We start from the raw sequence: 13,329 nt of genomic DNA, 5'->3' as shown, positions 1-13,329 counted from the left end.
GGGTGGACCTGTGGGCTGCCCCTTGTGACTGGGTGTTCATCTCAGGAGCCGTTCTGTTTTCCTCCCTGTAGGAAGATCCTGCTCATCAGACCCAAAATGGCCTTGGCCAATGAAGGCAACTATCGGGAACTGCGCTGGTTCACCCCATGGTCACGGAACCGGTGAGTCCCCGGTGCCCCGAGCAGGGAAGCACGGGTTGTGGCCTCTCTGTGAATGCTTGTTTCATGTCTTCCCTGGGCAGTGTCGTGGTCCGCATCCTGGGGGAGTTACGTGAGAATTGGGGGCAAGTTCCTGACATTTTAGGTACAGCTGTCTTGAGGCTGATGGTTACAGTACGGCCAATTGATTACAGAAAGCTCATCCACCGTGGCGCATCGGGCATCTCATGTCCGGAGTCATCCTGTACTCCAGGGTGTCCACCGCGGCCTCGGGCTGTCCTTTGCATGGCAAGTGGTGCGGCAGCCTCCCTGGCCTCCCCCGTAGGTAGTCTGTGACAGCCTTGGATGTCTCCTGACTTTGGCAAATGTCCCCTGGGGGCATGGTCACCCCTGGGCGCGAAACCTGTCCGCTGTTCTCGCTGGGATTCCCGGTGTTTATGTGGTACTGGTGCTGCTGCAGGTTCAGCTTTCGATGTTGTGTCCTCAAATGCTGCATAGTTGTGTGTAGGAAAACTTCGGGGTTTTCTGTACTTTCGCCACCCTCTTCCTGCACAGTTCTGTGGGACGTCTCGCTGTCCTGGGCTGACCAGCCCCCTGCATCACTGTCTCTGACGAGTTGCTCATTTGCTGGCATGTGGCTTCTAGTATATTCCCGAGGTTCCCACCACCCCCTTCTGAGGTTGACTTCCAGATCACAGTTTACTCTAAGAGGTTATAATCAGGACAGCCAAGTGGGAGAGATGCACGGGGCGGGCTCTGGAGGTGCGCTGCTCTCCCCGGGTCTCCACATGGTCGCCAACCCAAGAACTCCCCAAACCTCATTCTTTGCAGTTTTCTGGAGGCTTCGTTACAAGGCATGATTCATGAAATCATTGGCCTTTGGCCACTGAACTCAACCCCCAGTCTGGCTCCCTCCCCAGGTCTGGAGGTGGATCCAAAAGCTCTAACTTCCTGATCCCTGGCTTGGCTCCCCTGGCAACCAGAGGGCCTTTCCCACTGGCACCGTTAACGTAAAAACACCTTTACGGCTCTTATCTCCGGAAAATCCAAGGGCTTTAGGAGCTCAGTGCCAGGAAGACCAAATATATTTCTTATGATAAATCATAACGTCCTACTTTCTAAGCAACGATCCACCAAAGGTGAACTTTTTAACATCTTGCCTGCTTGCAGACGTCTTTGTTGGACTCGTACACGTGATGAATAGTTTTGCAGAATTAAAAAAAAAAATCCTAGGTTAAAAATAACTTTTCTGCATGGTTTTAAACGTATCATGTATAGGATTGCCTTTGGCTTGTGCTCTTGCTGGGGAGAAGCCTGGCGCTACTCGGAGTCTTCACTCTCATGTGATGATTTTCTTTTCTTCTGGGCACGTGGAGAAGCTTCTCTTCATCTTTGGTCTTTTAAAATTTTGTTATATGGGCCTTGGTGTGGGTCTTTGGGCCCTCGTGTGAGGCCCTCTGTGGCCCTCTGACGCAGAGACCCTGGTCCCTTAGTTTTGGGAAAGGCTGTCCTTTCTGGGCGAGTTTCTGTTCTATTTTCTGTTTCTGGAACGCCTCTTGACCGGGGATTCGATTTCCTGGACCATTTCTCTAGTCGTCTTAGCTTTTCTTTCCCACATTCTAGAAGGTTCCATCATCTTACTCTCTGTCTCTACTGAAATTTAAATTTAGCTATCTTATTTTTCATTTTGAGAGCTGTTTCTCATTTTCTCATGCTTTCGTATGTAAAGCACCTTTTTTGAGCACCCTCCTTGACTGACCCGCACAGGGGCTAGTTTGCAGCCCTTACAGAGCAGGTATCTCTGGAGTTGGGAGGTCAGACCTGCCTCTGCCACTCAGCTGGGCCACTTCGGGCCAGCAGAGCGACCCGATCTCTCTGCGCCTTGGGGACAGTCACGGCGGTGATCCCGTAGGGCTGTGGTTGTGGGGATGACAGAGTCTGTGTGTAAAGCGCTGAGCGTGGTGCGTGGCAGGTGTTGACATGGCATCCGTGTCCTTGTGGTTTCCTCGGTTCTGAGAAGGGTGCTGGCAGGTGGTGGGGACCCAGCAAATATTTGCCGAATGCCCAAAGGTTATTGCTCAGGGATTTAAATGACTCCTGAATCAATAAAAACAGAAAAAATATTCAGAGAAACTCAAACAGAAAAATAAAGGTACAAAGAGCAAAGGAGAAATTTGATAGAAACAAAAAACAAACGTGTGAATCGATGTTGGATATTGCTAGAAATCAGGCCGATATCAACAGGCACCGTGGTGAGATTTCTTCCTGTGCCCCCCAAGCGGTAAAATTAAAAGGTTGGAGAGTGCCAGGTCCTGGTGAGGGCGCCGCTTTAAGGGGTCTTGTAGAGGGCAGCGCCCCCCCGCCCCCGCCGTGTGCCTTGAGCCTGTGGGCACCTCACAGGGATGAGGCAGGGGTGAGGCGGGACATCCACAGCAAGCAGCAGGGTGTGGACAGAGTGGGGACAGTGTGAGTCACGTCAAGGCCGAGAGCAGGTGCACCGACCGCCGGCCATAAGGGTGCGAAGCTGCCAGCGGGGCCATTCCTCCGCGGGCAGGGCTTCGTCCGTGCTGGGCCTCTGCTGTCCTAACCATGTGTGCCCAGTGGTTTTGACCTGACCATCAGGACTTTAATTTTTTTAAAGATTGATTTATTTATTCGAGAGAAAGCAAGATTGTACGAGCAGGGGGAGGGGCAGGGGGAGAAGCAGACTCTCTGCTGAGCAGGGAGCTGATGCAGGGCTCCATCCCAGGACCCTGGGGTCATGACCTGAGCCGAAGGCAGACGCTTAACCATCTGAGCCACCCAGGTGCTCCTACTGTCGGGACTTTAATTTTGGGAACATTTTCAGAGGCCTTTGTTCTTTGCTCTTCTTGTCCAGGAGCCTTCGATGTCGGCCATCACAGGCCCCAGTCTTTCGTCTGCTCTCTGCCCACGTACCTGTATTTTCCCTTGGGGTTCATTCCCCTAAATCTGTCCTCTGTGCCGTGCTCGCAGGAGGCTCCGTTCTTCAGATCTGTGCACGTTTGCAGTTTTTCAGATCCTTTTCACCGTTTGCAGGCTTGCTTTTTCTTTTTCCACTGTCTGATCGTCTCTTCTTTGAGATCTTTTATTGGGGCATGTTGTCTCTGAATTTCCTGGGAGTCTGGGATCGCCCATCTCTGTCGTGTGGTGTGTGGGCCTCATGGTGGCTCCCTCAGACGGTCGCTCTCCTGATTGTGCCCCTGGAAGGGGTGGTGGCGGGCACCGAGCTGGAGCAGCCAGCTCACACTTAGGCACCGTGGAAACGAGAGATTTTTACCCTCTGGGCGCTGTGCCAGTGTGGTTTCCATAACTGGGCATGTTACTTTGTCCCCACCTCGGTAATGACCACATGACAGTTCAGGTCTCCTAAGACAACAGAAAAAAATAACCTGGGTCTTGACTGCAGGAAATTTAAGAATCTGCTCATTTCCCTTATGTTTTTAGATGTACCCCCAAATTTAAGCACAGTGAGACAGAGATCACAGGGGCTCTTGTAGCTCCTTGGGGGTAGAGAAGGCTTGCAATCAGCATGGCCAAAACTGGTTTCTTGGCAGGAGTCCGCAGTGAGGTTTTTTCCATAGGATGTTGGCTGGGAAGAAAGGGCATCCAGCTAGAGAAAGGCTCAGGCCATGCAGAGGAGTCAGGTGTGGGGACCGTGGGAGGAAGTCGGACCAGCCTGAGCTAGGCTTTGGGTGACAGGCTACAGTGCGGGACTTTTACTCATGATATTTTGGCTCTTGATGAACCCTGGAAAAGCTCACCGGCCACCTACGAGGTGCTCACTGGCTTTGGAGCAGAGAGTGGTCATGGAGGTGAGCCCATACCATCTCCTGGTGGTGTTGCTTTCGTCTGGTACTCAGTGGGTCTTGGTGGGGGTGGAGGGGAAGGAGAGGAAAGGAGGAACCTTGGTGGGGGGTGGGGGGTCTTCCCCTTAAAGAGAATTTTGACATAGTGACATCGCCGAGAACAAACCTGCCCACGGTGGATAGAGAGTTCACTGTGGGATGGCAGGGCGGCTTGGAGGTCAGCAGCGTCGAGTGTCCCTGTCCCCGTCCTTAGCTCAGGAGAGAAGGCAGCACCCTCCAATTTCTGAGCGTTACAATTTAAGTAAAAGCTGCTAAAGTCATCCTGGAAGGTTCTTGTGCATTTCTCAGAAAGAAAAAAGAAATATACGTAAATAAACGTTTTAGTGGTGCGTCTTGTAACAGCCTATTTGAGGTCGGATCTGTGAACCCTGTTATTTCTTACATTCTAGCTCTCCGCGTAGCCCCTTGGGAGGCCTTGTACCGAAGTTGTGTATCAGACTCTGTCCGTCTTGTGCCGTCGGGAGACTATCATCTCGGTGATAACATGGGTTTGCAGTTGTGCGTTGGGTTAATGCAGTGTGATCTTTTGGACTCAGAAACTTTGATCAGGAATTCCAGCTGGATTTCTCCCTGGGGAAACGTGACCACCCTGTAGAGAATGCCTGTGACGTGTCTCAGGAGCTCTGGACAGCAAGGCGCGGGGAAGCCGAGTCAGTCGGAGCCCCCTGGGCACCATGGTGTCCACAAGGAAAGTGCACCGGAGCTTTCTGTGTTCACCCTACATACTTCCCTTTCTCTGAAGGGATAGTTGAGGCACGTGTGAGCAGCTGACAGCCCTCTGCCGATTCGTGGGTTCAAAGCTCCCGTGTTGGCATTTGCTCGCATTGGGATGCCATCTGTCCTGCTTTCCAAGATGCTCGTCCTCAGGTCTGTGGTGTTTCCCTCCCCAGGCAAACAGAGGAGTATTTTCTCCCCCGGATGATACAGGACGTGACAAAGCAGGTGAGTGTCTGGGAGTAGATCTCATTTTCCAGCCAGATGTCACTGTTCTAGGCTAACAGGGCACCATGTGGGGCAGGACCGTTCGGGTCAAGGCCCCAGAACCCACCCTGACTGGTGAAGGAATAAAACCAAACAAGGGGAGAGATTCCTGTGCAAGTAGGGAGGCTGGAACCCCGGGGCGTGCTGGGCGCCTCCTTTCTCTTACGTCAGTGATGCTCTGCCTGTTCGTGCCTCTCTCTCTCCTCCGGCTCACCTGCTGGGATACCAGGGGAGCTGGGGTACCCCGGGGAGCTGGGGGAGGGGTCCCCACCCCACCTTAGCAGGCTCTTTCTTTTTTTTTTTTAAGATTTTGTTTATTTGACAGAAAGAGACACAGCGAGAGAGGGAACACAAGCAGGGGGAGAGAGAGAGGGAGAAGCAGGCTTCCCACTGAGCAGGGAGCCTGATGCGGGGCTCGATCCCAGGACCCTGGGACCATTACCTGAGCCGAAGGCAGACGCTCAACGACTGAGCGACCCAGGCAACCCAGCGGGCTCTTTCTTGCTGGGACTGCTGCCCGGGCCAAGGGACCACCCAAGAAGCCAAGTTTGGGCAGGGGGAGGGGTTCTAGTTACAAAACTTTAGGAAGACTTTACGTGGTTCCCTATTCAGTCTGAAGAACCAGCATTGGACATCTGTCATGTGTTTTGGACCTGGCTGGCCCGGCCTTCAGAGCTGTGATCGTCCAGCCTGATCTGGGGGCCGCGTCCACCCTCTTCCTACGGGAAGCTGCTGGGGTGACAGCTGGAACCCTGTTCTCTCCACTTCCCACAGGTGGTTGGAAGCCGGGGCACAGAGAGGGTGCTCTAGGGGGGCCCTGACTTCTCTAGTTCTGCCTCAGTTCCCATGCTGGTCGCCAGGTATATTAATTTGCTCAGGTTGCCATAAAAAAGCACCTCAGATGGAGGGGACGTTGTTGAATAGCAGATAACTCTCAGTCCCAGAGGCCGACGCCCGAGGTGCAGGCGCGGGCAGGGCGGGGTCCTCCCGAGGCCTCTGTCCTCGTGTGTGGACGGCGTGCTCTCCCTGGGTCCTCACGGGGTCGTCCCTCCGTGCAGGTCTGGGTCCTGATGTCCTTTTCTGGTAAGGACTCCGGTCACATGGGATCAGGGCCACCCCGGTGACCCCGTGTCACCTCGATCACCTCTGTAAAGGCCCCAGCTCCAGATACGGTCAGGTTCTGAGGTGCTGGGGGTCAGGGCTCCAACATAGGAATCTGAGCAGGACACAGTTGAGCCCACAACACCGAGTTCTCTGTACCCCTAATGACTACACTCCAGGTAGCTCGTGGCGATTTACAGAATCTCTCCGGTGGAGGGGTTCGCAGGGATGCAGCTGGAGCTTAGGGACGGACCTGCGCTGGAGCACGGTTCCTCTCCCCGGATTCCCACCAGGGCCTGGCTCCATTTGCCTCTTGGCCATCGGTGGCTTCCTCCTGCCTTTTCCCTGGAGGACAGTGGCCGCCCTGGCCCCCGGATGGAGGCTACCTCTGCTCGGGAGCTGGACTGTGTTTCTGGCACGAGCTTTGATTCGTGAGCGAGGCCCTTCCAGAGGCCAGCTTGGGCTCGGCGCCTCCTGCGCAGACAGTCAGGGATGGCACGGCTGAGGTTTGGGCAGGGACTCCCAGCCAGGTCTGGTCACCTCCGAAGTGACCTGGAAACTCATTTGACCATGAACTGCAGCAGTGAGCACGCTTTGAAATCGTCGTGACCCAGAACAGACTGTGTGTGTGTGTGTGTGTGTCTGAAACAGACGTGTCTGCGACGGTCCTGACAGTAGGATGCTCCCCATTTCATTCTTCTGGGATCGCAGTATGTCCTAAAACCCATCCCAGTGGAGATGCACTAGGCTGACGTGGGACAGAGTCTGCAGTTGGAAGGGTTTTGCCTGGTAGTTGATTGAAGGCCCGGGTAACGGGATTAAGGTTCAGGGGTGTGTCCAGGAACAAGGCAAGGACAGCCCAGGACCCGCTCCATGTGGACAGTTCAGGCCGGGGGGTAGTCAGTGAGCGTGGCTTCGGATATATGGTTTACCAGCCTGTTGCTCTGAGCTTTCTCACGATTTGTGGATTCCAGCCGTGCCCATGTGCTCACGTTTGCCAGGGGTGCAGGGGCGCCGCAGTCCCATGGCGGCCAACGAGGGTCCTGGGTTAGGGCTCTCCTCACAGCCACAGCGAACAGTGAGCTTGTCCGGAGCAGGACGCATCAGAGAAGAAAGGGCCAGGTTTACACTGTGGCTCTCACCGTCAGCAGTAAAGGGTGTCGAACTCACACATCAGGGAGCCCAAGCCAAGTGTTCTAGGATGTGTTCCAGGCCTCGGGATTATTTCTTGGCTGAACAAGGGGATGGCACTTCTGTAACACTGGGATGAAGGGAGGTAGCCAAGTTGGACCGAGGCTGGCCTGTACCAGAGCGTCAGCGTGCCGCCGCAGCATCCCACACCCACGTGACCCGTCAGCGCGTGGTAGGCTCAGGGCCTCCTCAGACTGTCTGGCAGCCCGGGGTGGCTCTGCCCCTGCCCGGGGAGCTCCCGCCATGCGTGGCTTGTAAATGTGGTTCTTACTGATGGACACACTTGCACTCTGGCCCTGCCACTCGGGAGCTGGGTGACTTTGCTCAGGTTTCTTAAATGAGCCTCAGGTCCTTCCAGGCACAGGGGTGGGACCACCTGGTCAGACTGGTGAGAGTGTGGGTGACGCAAAAAAGTGCACGGTGCCACGGCCAGCTAAATGAGACCATTTACTCTTTTTTTTTTTGCTTTAAGATTTTATTTATTTGACAGAGACACAGCAAGAGAGGGAACACAAGCAGGGGGAGTGGGAGAGGGAGAAGCAGGCTTCCCGCCGAGCAGGGAGCCCCATGCGGGACTCAATCCCAGGACCCTGGGATCATGACCTGAGCCGAAGGCAGACGCTTAACGACTGAGCCACCCAGGCGCCCTGAGACCCTTTACTCTTAATAACGAAGATGACCGTGGGGATTTGTGCCAAGGAAACTTGAAGAGTGGAGTGACAGTTTGTCACAGCCACAGTGAGCCCTGCAGCCATGCAGAGCACAGCATCCGGCTAGTGAGCTTCCCTGTGGTGCCGGGCTGCCCGGGCTGGGAATGCTCCCACGCTGGGGCTGGGAGGAGAAGAAAGGCAGCGAGGTCAGGGCGCAGCCCGGACGGACCATGGCCGAGGGATCTCGTGCACTTTGTCCTCCGACTGCAGGAGACGGTGCCCTTTGGAGACGCAGTACTGGCCACCTGGGACACCTGCATCGGGAGCGAGATCTGCGAGGAGCTCTGGACGCCCCACAGGTCAGCCTCGGCCCCATGTGCATGGCAGCCCTGGCGGCGTGGCCTTGGGCTGTGGAGACATCGGGGCTGGGAGGGCAGGGCAGGGCGCGCAGCCTGTCACTTCCTGTCAACCGCCTCTGCCCACAGCCCGCATGTGGACATGGGTCTGGACGGCGTGGAGATCTTCACCAACGCCTCGGGCAGCCACCACGTGCTGCGCAAAGCCCACGCCAGGGTGGATCTGGTGACCATGGCCACCACCAAGGTAGGTGTTGGGCCACGAGGCTGGAGCGTGCATGCTGCGAGCTGGCGCCGCGTCCCACACGCCCGAGTCCCCAGAGCCCAGGCGGCAAGGATGCGTGGTGGGCATCGGTGCCCGTAGTTGTGGCCCGTGCTCAGCAAACGTGCACGGGCTCCTCTTCTGGGGCCCCACCTGCCTGACCTCCTTTAACCCTGGCCGCACCCCAGGGAGGCAGGTGCTCCTACCCCTGCCTGTAGAGCAGGGCACCTGGTTCGCGGCGTCCAGTGGCCACGGGCTCACACCCCCAGGTCCCCGCTGCGTGCAGGCAGTTTCCCTGCAGGGGCGCTATTTATGGTGTGGCGGGAGGGCCGAGGAAGGGCAGGTGACATCCCGCTGCCACTCGCGTTTTCAGAACGGGGGGATCTACCTGCTGGCCAATCAGAAGGGCTGTGACGGGGACCGGCTCTACTACGACGGCTGCGCCCTGATCGCGATGAACGGCCGCATTTTTGCGCAGGGGGCCCAGTTCTCCCTGGACGACGTGGTAAGAGTGAGCTCACGCACGCCCCTGGGAGTGACTGCGCCAGGGGGAGCAGGCTGTGTGGTGACAGCAGAGCAAGGGACCCCTGGGTCCCCCGGGAGGACGTGGAGCTGGAGCCGCCTCGGGAATAAGCAGGCACCGGTCCTCACAGCGAGGAGGGGCGTTTGGTGGGGGGCCTCATCCACAGGAGGGGAGCAGAGGGGAGCTCGGTGAGGCCACTTGAGACCCACTCGCTCTTGCCCACGTGTCCAGGCGTGTGCATGTCAGCTGTAGGCCTGACACCACCCTGCCCCCACGTCGGAATGCTCAGCTGTCTTCAGGCCGGGTCGATGTGGCCCGGACACTGGGCCGCATGTCAGAGCCGCGGGCACCTTGCCCAGGACTGATTGGCAGTGGACTGGGGTCACCTGCACCAGGAGAAGCAGGCGTGTGGGTCCCTGCAGGCTCTGGGCCCCAGCCAGGCCTCAGGGCTGGATACTTGGGGATCTGCAATTTAAGCACATACCCAGGTGATCCGTAAGCACACGAAAACCCGAGGACCGTTGCCACCCTTTTCCCCGAGGGGGCTCGCAGGCTGGAATTATCTGATTTTGTCCGAGCGTTCAGGGAGAGAGAGCATCACCATCCTCGGGCCATGCTGTCCTGCCACGTCCTCCGTGATCCGCCCAAAATGATCAGAAGAGATCGCGTGGCGCACAGAGCCGTCGCACAGAGCGGCAGAGTTGCAGACCGTGCCCTAGGACATGCTCCTCGGGGTCTTCTGAACCTCGTGGGCTGGCTGGCACCGTGGATGCCTCGGTCAGGCGTTTATGTTGATGCTAACCTGTTTTGGGGAAAAGTGGAATGGGACCTTCTTCTCATGAAAAAGATTCAAGCCAGAGTTTTTGGTTTTTGTTTTTTTGTGGCTTCACTCTTCCCTTGGCTTTTTCACATGGAAAGTACGGTAGCTCACCTTGGTGGCCCATCACTTTGGGAAATGACAGGAGGACCGAAGGACAGATGAGCTCCATTTTCTGCTTCTCTCTGTGGAAGTGTCCAGCCTGGGTCGGGCCCGGTGTTGACAGCGGCAGATGCCCACAGGCCTGTTAGCAGGAGTGTCCTGTGTCACGCAGTGGTGCACAGGACTAGCTCCTGCTGCCCCCGACTTGCATGCAATGACACAATATTCTAGTGACATAAGTTGGCTAGGAGTATTTTTTATGAAGATAGGAATAATATAAATGAGTTCAAACTTTTTCTTTTTTACTGTTTTTTAAAAGTTTATTCTTTTTCTGTCTTGTGGTATTTTTTATTCGTAATACTCCTGTCTCATCTGGCTGCGAAGGCAGGGACGTGTCGCCGCGATCACACAGGCAGCACATCCAGGCCCCTGGCGCAGATCGCCGGGTCTGTGGCTCCACCTCTCTGCCGTACTCCAACCCGGCCTTCCTCTGTGTGGGCTTGGATCTGGGCTTGCCTCTCCTCCTGGTCACAGGGTGGCTGCAGCAGCTCTGGCCATCTCATCTCCACACAGCCACGAGTGAAGCAGAAAAGGGGCCCTTGTTCCCGAGAGTCGTTTTAAGAGGGGAGAAGCTGTCTCAGAAGTCCGCGGCAGAAGCCCGCGGCAGAATCGGGTCCTGTGCCATGATTGAGGCTGCCACGTGTCTGAGTTCACTGGGGGCTCTGGGGGCAACAGCGAGAGGGAAGGGCTTTGGGTCAGCAACAACACTGGCTGTCCCCTCTCCCTGGGCCCCTGGGAGCCCACAGGTCCCCAGTCCTGCCTTAGAAGGCGTGACTCTGTGCAATTTGGCACACCCATGAGAACAGCCAAATCACATGTGCGAGTGGGAGAAACAGGAGACACGCTTTCTCTTTGAAACCCCTTCTCTAGGAAGTCCTCACCGCAACGTTGGATTTGGAGGACGTCCGAAGCTACAGGGCGGAGATTTCGTCTCGCAACCTGGCGGTGAGTTCGTAGGGACACACGCTGGTGCCTGACAACGCCCCGGGGACTCTTCTTAAATTCTTTATTTACTGATTGCGTTATTGAGCTGTTATTCCCGTGCCACACCGCGGTGCAGTGGTTTCGGGCATCCTCATGGGGTTGTGCAGCCGTCCGCACGTCAGCACAAAAGAAACTCAGAGCGGCTAGCCTCGCTCTGCAGCCCCCTCCTGCCCCGCACAGCCACCAGCCTGCCTTTGGTCTCTGGGTTGTGGGCGTTGCACGTACATGAAATTTCATCTGGCTTCTGTCACTGAGCACAACGTCCGCAGGGTCCCTGTCCAGCAGCTGTCAGGGCTTCGTGCCTTTTTACAGCCAAACAATGGCCCACGGAACGGGCGTGCTACACGGTGATGATCCAGCCGCCGCTGAGGACACGGGGACCGTGTCTGTTTTATGTGATGAATGATGCTCTCCAAACGTGTGTACGAGGTCTCGTGAGGACGGTTTCTCTCGGGTGTGCACCTGGGAGGGGAGCTGCTGGGCCACACGGCCACCCCGTGCGTTCGTCTGGGAGGGCCTGTCAGACCATCCGCAGCAGAGGCCCCCCCACGTCCGAGGCTTCCAACACTGGGTCCTATCTGTCTTTCTGACTCCAGCCATCCCGCTTGGAGCCACGGCACCACTGAGGCTCCGAGGCCCGTTCCCAGGGGCTTGCTGCTGCGGGGGCGTCATGTTGTCGCAAATCTCCGTCAGCAGGCCAGCAAGGTGAGCCCCTACCCCCGCGTGAAGGTGGACTTCGCCCTCTCGTGCCACGAGGACCTGCTGGAGCCGCCGTCAGAGCCCGTCGAGTGGAAGTACCACAGTCCCGCGGAGGAGATCAGGTGGGCGGCCTCTGCCCACAGGGAGGGAGGGGGTGGTGCTGGTCCCGGGGCACCATGCCAGGGGGCAGGGGCCGGAGCATTGTGGGCGGCTGGTTCCCAGAACCTGCCCGGGGTGGCCATTCAGTGAGGAGGAGGCCGTGCGGCATCAGGGTTGAGGGCGTCGGGGGCGCAGCCAGTCGGCCTGGCTTCTTCACCCAGCCCTGCCGCGTCCTGGTGCTGGGGCCTTGGGCACAGAGGCCCTGCTTGTCCTTTCCTTTTCGTGTCTTAGTTTTTCTGTTTCAAAATGGGGCCAAAAGATAATCACCTACCTCGCAGGGCCATTGGGAGACAAAAATGCATTAATTCCCGTGAAGCGCTTAACACAGAGACTTGGTGAATCGGGAGGGCCCCTCCCCCTGGCAGTTCTGCTTGGTGCTGCTCCTGCCTGGGCCCCTGCCCCCAGGTAAACTGCAGACCGGGTCAGCGGCTCCCAGACCTCACGTGTCCCCTTGCTCTCCAGCCTCGGACCCGCGTGCTGGCTCTGGGACTTTCTGAGACGCAGCCGGCAGGTAAGATGTCCAGTGCTTGTGGTTGATTCCATGGCAGCCTAGGGATTTTCTTTTTTTCATGCTGCGTCCATCAGGAGCTTAGTCTATGTGAGGCAGAGGCCAGAGGGCACACGGAGATTTGGCTCCATCTCTGGAGTCCTGTCTGATGACACTCAGAGTGATGAGACAGCATCGCCTGCTGGTCCCGTGCACCTGATGTCTGTACTGGGCAGAGCGAGTCCTAGATGCCCTTTACAGCCCTTCACGGCGAGAGGGCTCTTTTCCTTCTGGAAAACCCGTCTGAAATGTGTGGCGCATCTTTGTTCCCCTCCACCGTCTGTGGGTGGAGCTGGGCTAAGTTTGGGCTAAGTTGCTCCTCCGAGGCTCTGCTCACACCTGCCTTTGGTTGGCCCGTTCCAGGCCGGGTTTTTCTTGCCCCTGAGCGGCGGGGTGGACAGCGCAGCCACCGCCTGCCTCGTCTACTCCATGTGCCACCAGGTCTGCGAGGCCGTGAAGCACGGAAGTAGGTGGCGTCCGCTGGTCTAAGCAAGGTTCCAGGGGTGGGGACTGGGCTGAGGAGAACCCCGGGTCCTGGCCATCATGGGGGAAGGAGGCTCTGCAGATGTGCTCAGATGTCCCAGCAGGACCTGGGGACAGCAGGCCATTAAAGCCCCTTCTTGGGGCTCGGGCCCATGTGGCCGTGTCCATCAAGCCTTCCGCCTGCTGCTGGGCGCTGGCAGTGTGGCCCCGGCCTCGGGCTCAGGCAAACCCGGGTCAGAATCCTCCCCCGTGCACCCTGTGTCAAACATCCCCTTGGCGTGCCCGCCAGAAACACGAGGGAGAGGTTCTGTAGGTGGAGACACTGCCTGAGTGAAGGGAGGGACTGGGCTCTGAGCCCCGTGCACAGCC

At 57.2% G+C, this 13,329-nt stretch overlaps 1 protein-coding gene across 3 annotated transcripts in view; it reads left to right on the top strand.

The window, feature by feature from the left end:
- NADSYN1 (NAD synthetase 1) overlaps window positions 1-13,329 on the top strand; it is a 40,436-nt gene that overhangs the window by 7,783 nt on the left and 19,324 nt on the right. For all 3 annotated transcript variants that reach the window (XM_088018066.1, XM_088018065.1, XM_088018067.1), the window contains exons 5-13: window positions 72-161; window positions 4,936-4,987; window positions 8,239-8,327; window positions 8,454-8,571; window positions 8,960-9,091; window positions 10,959-11,033; window positions 11,769-11,893; window positions 12,393-12,441; window positions 12,841-12,943. In XM_088018066.1, the coding sequence (XP_087874192.1) occupies window positions 72-161; window positions 4,936-4,987; window positions 8,239-8,327; window positions 8,454-8,571; window positions 8,960-9,091; window positions 10,959-11,033; window positions 11,769-11,893; window positions 12,393-12,441; window positions 12,841-12,943 (833 nt within the window). The remainder of the gene's footprint in view (window positions 1-71; window positions 162-4,935; window positions 4,988-8,238; window positions 8,328-8,453; window positions 8,572-8,959; window positions 9,092-10,958; window positions 11,034-11,768; window positions 11,894-12,392; window positions 12,442-12,840; window positions 12,944-13,329) is intronic.

This window comes from Eumetopias jubatus, unplaced genomic scaffold (assembly GCF_037043125.1).
Source record: "Eumetopias jubatus isolate StellerSeaLion01/CBP00866 unplaced genomic scaffold, mEumJub1_p1.0 scaffold_13, whole genome shotgun sequence".
Lineage (NCBI taxonomy): Eukaryota > Metazoa > Chordata > Mammalia > Carnivora > Otariidae > Eumetopias > Eumetopias jubatus.
This window is presented reverse-complemented; position numbering and strand designations above follow the sequence as displayed.